Raw genomic sequence first — 12,220 nt, 5'->3', positions numbered from 1 at the left:
ATGAACACTAGAGATACCTACACACCAAAGCAGTTTGACCACTGTTTAACCTAACTAGCTCAGGCAATAACAGGAGGGAAGATGTAACAGCAGAGATTTTTGCTCATGCTAACAACTGAAGTACATGCTCGGTGACTCTATGGCGCTGCTTCTCTGATCACTAGCACGTTACAGCCAGTGACATATCATCTCCCATGCTATTGTTATCCACGGTAGCCAGATTCAATCAGCCCATGTTGCAATCACAGCCAACTCGCTGTGCACGTATACTCAAATGTCTCAAATGCTCTATGGAAGCATCACACAGCTCTGATTTGCCATGAATGGCTACCCATAATATCTAGCTTTTATGCCTAAGGTGAACAGCAGAGGCATTTAGGTCACAGGGAGACTCCTGAAAGTCTGCTGCAAATGCCTGTATTTGTAATGAGGCTGCAAATTGGGAATGCAAATCCCTGAGCCAAATGCCAGTGCTATACTTGAGCTACTGGGTCAATAATTAATAGCAAATGGTATAAATTTAACCAAGGCAACATAGATGCTTATCACACATAAACTGCTTGGTGTTTAGCGCAAAACTACCACTGTTTGGGGCATTCCACAGTAAGTACTCTCTCTGCTGATACTCACTTGAGTAGATACATGCTTCCTTACATCAGTGAAAACCTGGTGCAACTGCTCAAATACAGAAGAGATTTTTTGTCTGTTCAAAACAAGCAATAAATCTGATAACACTCAGCACAAGTCTGTGGGAAGGATCACAGACTGGTCTGTCCACAGCCACTTCCACACATTGCCATGGAGCTCAGTGTACTGGACAAGTGGGGCAGCACACTTATATGATCTGCTGCAGACCTGAGCTGCACTTTGTGCTTAGCTGATCTTATTTTATTGCATTTCCCACTGGACATTCTCAGCTACTCTATCTCGTAATTAAATCCCTCTGAAATACACACAAATCCGCACCTTCAGTGAGGGAATTTTTGCCTTGCCAAAAGTTATACCTGACTGAAGAGACACAAAAGCAGTTTGCACAAATTCATCCAACAAGCCCTTATTAAAAAACAAACAAACAAAAAACTAAAACCTTGACTACCTGAGGTTTTCAATGAGGGCAAGCTATGCCACAAAGGCTAATGGACTGTAGCACGCACAAAGCAAGAAAAAAAGGAAAGGAAGTTTGTGAAAGGAAAAGCATCCAGATTATCCAGGAAGAAGACTCACGAGCATTTGAGAGGTCAATTAGGGAACCCTGAAAGGTTGACAATGTCCCTTTAAGTTTTATAACAGTGTAAATGATTCATTCATCATTCTTCACTGATCACATAATGAACAGTTAGACTGTTAAATGACCTCAACTTTGCTTCGGGCTCTTAACTCCAAGCTAGTTACTGCCTGGCCGCCAAAGATCTAACTATAAAACGAATCATTAATGCCTAAAGAGAAGAAAAGTTCCCTGCCCACCGCAGGGGATCACACAGAGGAATCTGGGCTTGCAGTACAGCTCCTCGTGCTGGTCTGCTGGTCTCTCAAAACACAACGTTAGGAAAGAAGGACACTGGGCCAACCACAAAGATTACGAAGAAAAGGGAAAAAAGAAACATGAGCACGCTATGGATGCACCAGCACCCTCATTGTCAATGGACATTTCTCTTCCGGAGGAGGAGAACTTAATAAAGCAGACAACAAGCACCGTTCTCCGCGCAGAGCCTCCCCTGCAGAGAAGCTCCCGCTTTGGCAAAACAAACCGTCTCGGGTATGTGCTAGCTTAGGCAGGCCAATTTATATGACCTAAAGTAGACAAACAGGACAAACCTTTGGACATCCGCTCTCTTTATTTGTATCTACTTTTCCAACTATACCAGCTACTCTTAATAAAAGGATGAAATGGTAATATCTCTGCCTGCAAAACTTGCCTATTTCTTATCTTCAAATCATCACAGCTACACCACAGCTACTGCTGACATAGGCAAGCGGTTTACGCTTCAACTTGTTCAAAAACAACCAATTTAAAGCCTGGAAAAAACTGAGAGTTAATTAACCAGATTAATATCCTAAACTGTAAAATGGTTGATAACAATGGCAAAGTTAGACGTTTAGAATGGAACTACCGGATATACACTAATGAACACCTGAGAATAAATTAATAAAACCACGCCAGCATGAAAAATTAGCCACAATTGCCTCTTGTGGAATAAGTTACTCCCAGGCAGTTCCTTTGTAGGCATCGTAGGATGGAATCCAGACCCTTATACTCCAACGGCACAATTTAGATGAAATACGAGCTTCTAGCCAGGGCTGCTTCTGAGGAGTGTCCCCACACCACGTGCTACTAAACTAGATCCAGCCTTAGAGATCTCATCTTCACACACAGCTTTAGTTGAGACTTACTCAGGAGTGCTCTAGGTAACAGAGTGGGCGACTCTAAGCCACCCTGACGTTGGGTCTAAAGGTGAACTTGGTGTAACAACACCCAGCTGAACGGCCAGCCCAGGTAACGGAACCAGTACGGAACTCGGGCTAATATAGTTACACTGCTGTAGTGCTCGGGGTGGATCAAGTATCCTAATATTACACTACCTTGTGTCGTACAAAAGTACACCCATTTTGTTCCTCCTCTGTATTAAAAAACACTGTGAAGATCCATGTCCCCCTCCCGCTATATTGGATGGTTTTCAGATAGACCCTCCTACTCGTAACTAGCTAGTCAGCACTTTCCTTTCTGAGCTCTTTGAGGTAACAGGCAAAATCAATTATTTAAATGTGTATAAATAATACTGCGTTTTTATGACTCTTGCTGTTATATTATACACTGACAGGAAGGCTAACTCCAGTTAGTAATTAGTGTGACTAGGGGCATCACACTCAAAGTTGACCAGTTTAGAGTTTGTGCCAAATCATGAGCCTTCCACACAGCCCAACTACCCCTGTAGGGTCTCTCCTAGCCCCTGAGATCTTCTCCTACCTTTTGTGACCCTGTTCACATTTCCTTGACTGACAGCAATCCCATGTGATCCCTTTTACTCAGAAACAAGTAAGAAAATAAAGACTCCTTCCCATTTGGCCTCATAAACAAACTCACATGCAGATATACGAAGGAATTAGGCTGCTAGCTTGGTTACCAGACTAGACAATTTTCAAGCCTCAACACATCTGAGTATGAAAAGCATCTCCCTGCCTTTATCTGTACAGATCCACTTCTCTGAGCTCTAACTGGAGTTTTATTTTCCTCACCAACCAGCTGTGAACTAATTATGAGGAGTTCTAACTAGTTCTGCTCCCTCTCCAAGCATATGGATCCAATTAAGTCCAACTGCAGCTGACTTTAATCAATCTTCCTTGAAGCAGCTGAACTTGAAGAATCTCTTCTCCTTCAACACCAAGAGCAGAGGAGGGCAGGAAAAGCAGGAGAGTAGTATTTGCATAAGGAACACTTCACATCAGCTTGGTTGCCTGTAAACACAAGGCTCCTAGCAGTAAGAAATGCTAATTGAACCCTCTTCACAAGTCTTTCCTCCCACTTTATCCGAAAAGCACTGATTTGATCAGTCTCTTTTGTTCCAGGCCTCAAGTTGCACTTTTTCACCAGCAAATTGGGAAGATAGTCCAGATCATTTCAGATAACCCAGCAAACCAAACCCTTTACTAAAATCTCAGCAAGCCAAGGAGTAACAGTGCTTTGCTTTCCCAGATTGCAGAGTGTCAGCCTTTTTGGTTTCACTGAAAGACAAAAGGGTGGGGGAGAGGAGATAAAACTGCCTGGTTAAAACTGCTCTTTTCACATATTAATTGAATTCCTCTCTTGAGCCACAGTTCCAAAGTTTTTCTTAAGATAATATCCTGGGTGACCGGGGCAGGGGGGAAACTGCCAGCAGTGTCATTTCTCTATAATCCCCCCATTTTGTGTGTATTTGCAATCTGAGGGTTTTATTAGCAGTAAAGATCTGACCAGTGAGTAATATCCATGCTAAAGTCTTTATACCAGTGAAGGAAAATCAATGCAGCCTGCAGCCAGGTTTCAGGAGCCAAGAGGTGTTGGAAGAGGGGGGCTGTGGTGGTAGAAAGAGTCTTCAGACATAATTCAAGCTGTCCCCACACAAGGAGAGAATACAAAGAGAGGTCAAATGTTATATACACTGCGGCAGATAGCCATCAATATCTCAATTTCTTTACTTGCTAATACCAAGCTCAGGGAGTGTAAATCACATACCTATCTAATGCAAAAGTACCTTTCAATGTGCACACTTGTCCTCTGGCCAGTCAGCTGGGGTCATGAAGTTCACAAAACGGCCTATTGGTAATGGCAGCCAAAGCAAAGATGGGCGAAAGCCGTGTGCCAGTACTTGGATGCAAAAGGGTGTGACAGGAGGCAAGCATTTTTAAAGCAGGACTCCTTTCCATGCATCAATACAGTCAAGCCTTGACAGTTTTGAACTCTGGGTTAACAAAGATTAGCTGTATCCTCTTAGATTTTGTTCACTGCACATGGCTTTGTGAACTAAACAGATTTCAGTCCAATATGGTATAAAAGCAGCCAAAGCCTTTCTAAATCCTGCCTCTTCCTCTTCCAAATTCACAACTTTAATACATCCCTATGCACCTTTCATTTAGTAGATACGATTCCAGAAAAAGCTAGAGGTTGTTTAATTTTAAAAAGAAGGAACTGCAGATAAAGATTTGTTAGACATCTTCCTCCCACCTTGTCTGATGCCACCCCCTATTTCTCTTGCACCTTTATTTGATTTGATGCCATGCTTTTCCCATGTTTGCAATTTCACTCCAGTCTTTCTATGCAGTAAAATCTTGTTGTTATTTCTGCATGTAAAGTCTGCCTCACTTTTTTTTTTTTTTCCTTTGTGATAAAGAATTTATTTTAACCCATCATTTCCCAATGATTCTTTTCAGGGATGGGAATATATAACAAGTCAAATTACCAACGTGACCTTAGCTGAGTGTATAATAATATTTTCAGTATATTTTCTCAGCACTGATGGAAGAGGTGAATTTCTAAGCTCATCCTTAAATTAGTGGGTTTGAGCCGTAAGAAATCATTTTCAGTGTGCTTATGAAAAAGTCATTCTAAGCTTGGGCTGTCAAAGTATCTGATACTCTAGGTGAATAAAAAAAATTCATAAAGTTTTACTAGGAAGGCTCATGTTTTACCCTCTAAGGAGTTCTGAATTTCTGACCACTGATTGACACTGACATCTTGGCATTCAGCTTACATATTCCTGTTGCTGTGTTCTTCTCCTTACTCACTGCTGCTTTGGAGAAGATGTTTTTGGCAGCCAATCCTCTTAGACACAGAGTGAAGTGAGAAGCTAAGGAAGGGTAGAGCTACCTCCTGTTAAATAAAAAATTAAAGCCATATCCTCAACTTCGGCAGAGTAGATGTAAGAGCATGATTACCTTAATTCAGTTCACTAACTAGTCTTTATGGGGATTGGCAGATTTCTCTTTCCTAGACCTGCTCAGCAAGACGACCGCTTTCCTTCTCTTCTTCTTCTGCCCCTACACGTTATCTCATCCATCATATATAATTTTTTCTCCGCTCTGTCTGCAAGTCATTCCTGTCCTCCCCTAACTCCCTCTGCAACGCCATGATGTGCACAATACCACATTGCAAGAGTGAGCACCATTAATGAACTATCACAATGAGACAGGCCATGGGGATCCTGTGATGAACTATCAAAAGGTTTTTTTGGGTGAACAGCACAATTCTCAATGTGTCCACCAAGCCTTCCTACACAGGGAACTGGTAGCTCTACCACAGTATGAAGGTCCCATCTTTTTCCCGGCTTGTCACTGTTTAACATTTATACTCTGAAAGCTCAGCTAGCATAATGGCAGCTGCTGCTAATCTCCTCTACAGATGACGACCCGAAGGCAGACATTAAGCAAGACTACACTGAAGAGTTTAGATCTTTCATTGAAGGTGGGCTCTGAAAAGCTTGGTGCTTTGGTATCTCAAGAGCTGCGTTATAGTTTCAGCAATACCAGCAAACGAAGTAAAACCAAGTCTAGGTACCACCAAGAAAATAGGCAACTTCTCTGGTCAGGACCACTTGGCAAGCCAGCAGCTATTCTGAGACAACGATGACAGATTAAATGTGATTTGAGTGAGCTGTAACCTGTTCTGAAACGAAAACTGCTGTTGTGTATGTTGGAGACCTGAGCATCCAAACACCAGCCCAAAGCTTTCATCTCCTTCTGATGACTGAAACCCAATTAAAGGGGAGCCGGGTGACAGGTTTCACACTAAACGTGGCTCAGCAGCGATGCTCAGCAGCTCTTAGCTCCCTGCTTTATCAAAGCTGTCACTTCCCCTGTCTCTAGGAATTGGTAATAAAAAAAAAAAATTTGATTTGTGTCTAATAGGTGTCAAGATAAAATCAATGGTCTGTCTGAAATCTGGGTAATTTCAAACCTGCAAGTTTTCTACCATGAAGCAATTTACACAAAAATGGAAAAAAAAAAAAGAGAGAGAGAGAAAGAAAGAAAAATTAAGAGAATGAAATGCTACAATGCTGGGTTGTTCAGCATATCAGAGAGAACAGCAGGGAGAGATAACACCACTCAGAGCAGGATCGGCTGTGATTAAACAAACAGGCTCAGGTTCCTCCTCACTCTAGCACCTCTCAAACAGGAGAGGTTACAAAAGCTTGAAGCAACTCTCATGTCCCTGTCTGCACAGGGAAGATGTTACTAAAATGAAAGCAGCCTGAACAGACAGTCCACCCTACTGCTGCAGGCCTCCCCTGCCCTCCTTCAGGGACAGGGCAAATTCACTGACTTATCTAGAATGAAAATGTGAAGACCTCCTTCTGCCACATAGGATAGCATCTACCCCAGCCAAAGGATTGTGATCAAGTACCTGAAGTAACACAGCAAAAGCAACACACCCTTTCACCCTCCTGATTCCACACCTTCTCCCTCTCCTTCTGTGGTCTGGAGATTCTGTCACATCATCTTCTCGACAGCACTCATGCTTCCTGGCTTAGAAAACTCCTACCTAATGAGACCCCAAACTGGAGGCTCTTGTCTCCATTACTGATAACAGCAATGGAGCTTTCACTGTAGACAGACCTCAAATTTTCTTCCCCACTACTGGTTAATAAACCCTCTCTACATGACCCCTTTGGCATGAATGACGTTTCAGACTAATGATTTATAGCAGGGGAGTTTTCTAACACAGATTTTTAAGGCTCTGAAGATGAACAAGAAGAGAACTGTACTCATGTGATCGAATATGACACTAAAACACTTCCATAACATGTTCAAACAAAGATAATGTATGTTGATACAGCTTGCATAGGCTTCCTAAACCAGCCTTGCCCAGACTGAGAAGAATGTGTGTGCTGTGAGATTCCCTTTGGCAAATCTAATAGAACAGCTCTGGCAAATGGATTGCATCAGGTTCTCCAGCATCTGTCACGTTTCCTACCTGCAGAGTTAGCTTCTCCAGTTTCATTTCCAGAGCTCTGTTCTCCCCTTCCAGCTTGCTGCGTTCAGCTTCCAGCTCTTCAATTTTCAGCCTAGAGAGGAAAGAAAAGGCAATAAATAGTATACCCCTGCACAGTCCCATCACAAATAATCAAGTAAAAAATGAAAACACAAACATTGTCAGATTCTTCCTGCGGTAAATACCACAAAGCTATATTAATGAGAAAATTAAAACATATGATTAACAGACACAACATTATTATGATTAACATAGGAAAAAAAGAACATATAACTAAAATATACAACTTCAATATACAGTAAATTCAACTTAGAGACTACCTGAACCAGAGACTGAGTCTGGACCATCATGTTTAATAACCATCAACAGCTAAAATCTCCATGAATGCGTCAAATCTATCTTTGATCTGATTCATACTTTTGGCCTTCACAACATTTCTTGGCAGAAAGTTCCACAATTTAATTATGTGCTGTATGAAAAATTAGTTCATTTTCTTTTATACTTCACATGTGATTACTTCACTGAGTGCCTGTTAGTTCTGCTATGAAAAGTTGTGAATCATTGTTCCATACTCCTCTTCTCCACTGCCACTTTACAGGCCTCCTCTATTATTTCCTGAAGAATCTCCATTTAGTCTTTCCTCACATCAAGGCTTTTCCATGTTTCTGCTCATATTTACTGCTCTTCTTTGTACTTCTTCGAGTTTTATATAGATTTTTTGCTATGGGGAAAGCTAGAACTGCAAACAGTACTCAGATGTATTCAGTGGTATAATGAGGCATTCTGTTTTCTTCTCAATTTCTTTTCTAACAATTCCTAGTATTTTATTTGTCTTTTTGACTACTGAGCACTTAACTTATCTTTAGAAAATTGTTCACAATAACGTAAAGATCTCTTTCTTGAGTGATAACAGCTCATTGAGAGCCCACTATTGTCCAGGTATAGGTAAAAGCATTTTTTCTTATGTGCATGGCTTTGCATTTATCGACATAGGATTTCATCTCCAATTTTATCATGCAGCACCATAAGATTCTTCTGCAGCTCCTAACAGTTTTCAATTTGATAACTTGAATAATTTCATATCAATTCATATGTTGTCACCTCGCTACTCACAAACTTCTCTCTGTGTCGGACAACAAGTTCCCAACAAAAACTATTCTGGGACCTGCTGGAAAACCCTCAATACTGTGAAGACTGACTGCTTATTCTTTGATTTTCTATATTTTAACTTTCTGTAACATAAACTAATATAAATCAATAGAAGAAAACTACAGCACGTTTTATGAAATACAAAGATATCGTCTCTGGCTCAGAAAGCCCGTGAGACGATACTCTAGAGCCTGGGAGACCTTCCTGGCAAAGCATCACAGTAGACTTGTCCTATTCGCATACTTCTCTACGGGCACCTATTACTAGCCATCACTGCGAACAGTACACTGGGACAGCCAATCCTTGGTGGTTTTTATATCCTTATTAATACAAGAAAGAACCTTCCTTAACCCGTCAGAGAAAGCTTCTTTAAGACCTTTGGCTGAAAGCTCTTTGAAAAGTCAAATATACAATATCAACCGTATCAGCTTTAGCCAAATGATTGCTGAATCCTTCAGAGAAGTGTAGCAGACTTGTTAGGCATAGCAAATTATTTTAAAACGTGCAGTAGAACATTTTTGCTTGCATTTAAATACAGAGCACAAAAACCTTAATGTTGCTTCAGGAACCTCACCTTTCGCATTTTGACTTCTTGTGATTAATGGTGCAACTAATGCATATTTACACTGATCTCTGCATCTGATTTTCTCAGGATCTTCTTCTAGAATATTTTTAAAAATTGATTACCTTACTTGATAATACTCACTTGTAAATGATCTAAATTAAGCTGAAAATCCTTGTACTATGGAAATAAACAACATGCCCATCTGCCAGTCCAGACATTATAATGCAACGCAGTATTCGGGTGCAGCTATGAAGCTACCTCTCCTATTAATTAGGCGTAGAAGAGGAAAAAGTTGCAAGCTTTTCCACAGAAGCTGGTTGAACTTCAACACGCTCAGCATGGAAATGTCTGCTTTATAAATATGTAGCTTGAATTGCTTAAATTATTTGTAAGCCTGACCCCTGCTGGTAATTTTCAGATATTATAAGGTATCATCTTTTTTCATTCTTGGAAGCTTCTAAAACGCAGAGAAGTGGCTTTTAGCATTGTCTAGACCATTAAGAAAAATAATCAATGACTTCCAGAAGAGACACAAAGCTAGTGGGGATGCAGGGTCCTGAAGAAGCAGAAGACTGAAAAGCTCGGAAAAAATGGAAATTCAAAGTGGAATTAACGCTTCTAGCTGCGTGTTCCTAAATGGATTGCAGAGCAGGCCATGGGAAGAGCAACATTTTCCTCCGAGGAAGAACAGCACGGCAGCTCCCAAAAGGTCAGAACCAGACACCCACGACTCTCACGAGCGCTTTCGCCACACTTGACACGTTGAATTTTAATTTAGAACACGTTTCTCACCCGCCGCCCTCCCCAATAAGCTGTGCTCTTTCTGCCGGCTGCCTGCAGAACTTCCTCTCCGCGCGGAGGCTGAAGCCTGGGCCTCTTACTGCCCTCTAAAAACCGTCTCCAGGAAACACTTCAAAAAGATTTCAGACATAATCAAGCTGTAACCAGGGTACGTTTCAGTGATTATACGTTTAATGGTCTTCCATCTGCAAGTTTAAGATTGGTTCCTGCCCCTCGTTGCTCCCCGAGGGCAGAGCGGCGTTTCAAAGCTGGGAACGCCTCGGGCCCCCGGCAGGCGTGCGCCCCCAACGCCGACGCTGCACCTGGCCCTCGGGGTCACGCTCCAGCCTCGCCGGCGCGAGCGGCGCCCAAGAGTCACCCAACTCCCCAAGGAGGAAGGTGCACGATAACAGCGCAACAGTGGCTGCAGGCAGGGTTTGAAGCTCTCGGCCTCCCTCGCCTGCGCTGGCCCTTCGCCCACCCCACAGCCACCTCCTCTTTCTCCGTATCCCACCCTGGACACAGGGTGGCACTTGCTGGCTGTTGGCCTAGGGAAGGTTGGGCAGCACACCTACACCTGTGCCCCAATTCGTGCTCAGAGGAAGAGGAGCCGCTGTGCGGGGACCCTCCACCCAGGCATAGGAGCACCCTTCCCACACCACCTTAACGCTGCTCCAGGAGCAACCAGCCTGCTGCTTCTTCCGGCTCGACAGCTGGGAACATCACTGCAACCTCTCTGCAACACTACAGAGGTTTTTCAGGACTCACTAGTGCTTTCACTGCTTATCCCACTCCTAACCTATTTTTAACACTGTTAAGTGTCCTGCATCTCCAGTGGGAAAGCTCCAAGAACCATTAGCAAACTGTTTGTGGTATTCTGCCTTTGCTTAACAGCCCTGGGGAACACTTCCCAGTGGCAAAGAGAGAGAAGCAAAGGGAAATCCTAGCTATATATAAACACAGCAAAGCACTTGCAGCTGGTGGTTAAGATACGGTAGTCAAATACTGAAACATATTTACTTGCTTGGCACTTCAATTTTTTTGAGCAAGTAAGTTCAGGTACAGGGCCAACCGTACCTCTGCCTGCTGCTGGATGCTCCAGCACGCATAAAGGCAGCGTTAGGACGCAGCCTCGTACTCTTGCTATCCAGGGACATCGACACTAAGATATGCAATGCCTATTTTATCACCAATTTACATGCCTGAACTTGTTACATATGAGAGTTACTTTCAAGCAGGAAGAACAATCCAAGATAAATTAACGCAAGAACAACAAAAAGTAGAGTAAAGACAGATCTGGGTATGGTATAATCACCTACCAATGTAATGTTTTGCCCAGAATGAACGCTGATGCTTGTTCTAACAGCAGCTTTGAGGCACGAGGAAGGAAGAAACGTCAGCTACTTTCTGAAATACCGATGCCATGCTGAATTTTAGTGATACAGGGAAAATCATTTGGTAATTTTTCCAGAAATTAATACAACTTATTCTATATACAGAGGTTTGAAAACATGAAAATAAACCCTGGAAGATGTCTCTTCAAATTTCTAGAAGGCTTTTTCTGCATCAGAGGCAGACAATTTAACCCAGAAGAGAAGCCTCCAAAGGCACAATGTTAATTCAAGCCGTCTCAGCAGGCTTTCATAAGATCAAGTCTACTACAAAAACACAGATAAATTTGTATTTGCTCCAAATGGTGGATTTTCCCATTTCCCAAAATTGAGTTTTATATCGTCTCTACTATATATTTCACTGCCCCAAATTGGAAGGGGAACAACAACATAAAAACCCTGCAGCTTCAGTAGTGGACCCAGAAATGACTTTTGTGACAAACAGGAAATACCACACCGCGTGCAGTCAGTCCACCAGGGAAGGGTTTATATGGTGAGCGTTGCTAAAGAGAATGGCCACACTGCTCCTATTTTAGGAAGGAAGAGACAAGAAAGAAGAGGGGAAGGGGTACAGCTTTCAACAGCATCCAGGCACTTCCAGGAGTCTCTTTCAGTCTACTTCTTTCCAGTGGAGTTAACTCATCATTGCCCGTTTATCTTTTTTTATTGGTTTTTGATGTTCCTGTGTACCTGACGGCCTGTAGAATACCGTGGGTATCAGCGATGAGGGCCTGTCTCGCAGAGGCCACATCTGTAACAAGCACATGGCCATGTGGAAAACCTACTGCTGAACAGGAAACTACTGAATGGAGCAGAACACACATGTGTTGGGAAGACGCTATTGAGGGATCCAGATGGCATTGAGATGGTGTT

General features: G+C 42.5%; 1 protein-coding gene across 3 annotated transcripts in view; it reads right to left on the bottom strand.

Annotated features, from left to right (window-relative positions):
* Positions 1-12,220, bottom strand: part of MAD1L1 (mitotic arrest deficient 1 like 1) — a 373,922-nt gene that overhangs the window by 155,174 nt on the left and 206,528 nt on the right. For all 3 annotated transcript variants that reach the window (XR_011134664.1, XM_068908329.1, XM_068908330.1), the window contains exon 15: positions 7,445-7,535. Coding sequence is in view for 2 of the 3 variants with exons in the window: in XM_068908329.1 (XP_068764430.1) it covers positions 7,445-7,535 (91 nt within the window). In the remaining variant the exon portion in view is untranslated. The remainder of the gene's footprint in view (positions 1-7,444; positions 7,536-12,220) is intronic.

The sequence above is a fragment of the Struthio camelus genome, chromosome 15 (assembly GCF_040807025.1).
Source record: "Struthio camelus isolate bStrCam1 chromosome 15, bStrCam1.hap1, whole genome shotgun sequence".
Classification (NCBI taxonomy): Eukaryota; Metazoa; Chordata; class Aves; order Struthioniformes; family Struthionidae; genus Struthio; species Struthio camelus.
This window is presented reverse-complemented; position numbering and strand designations above follow the sequence as displayed.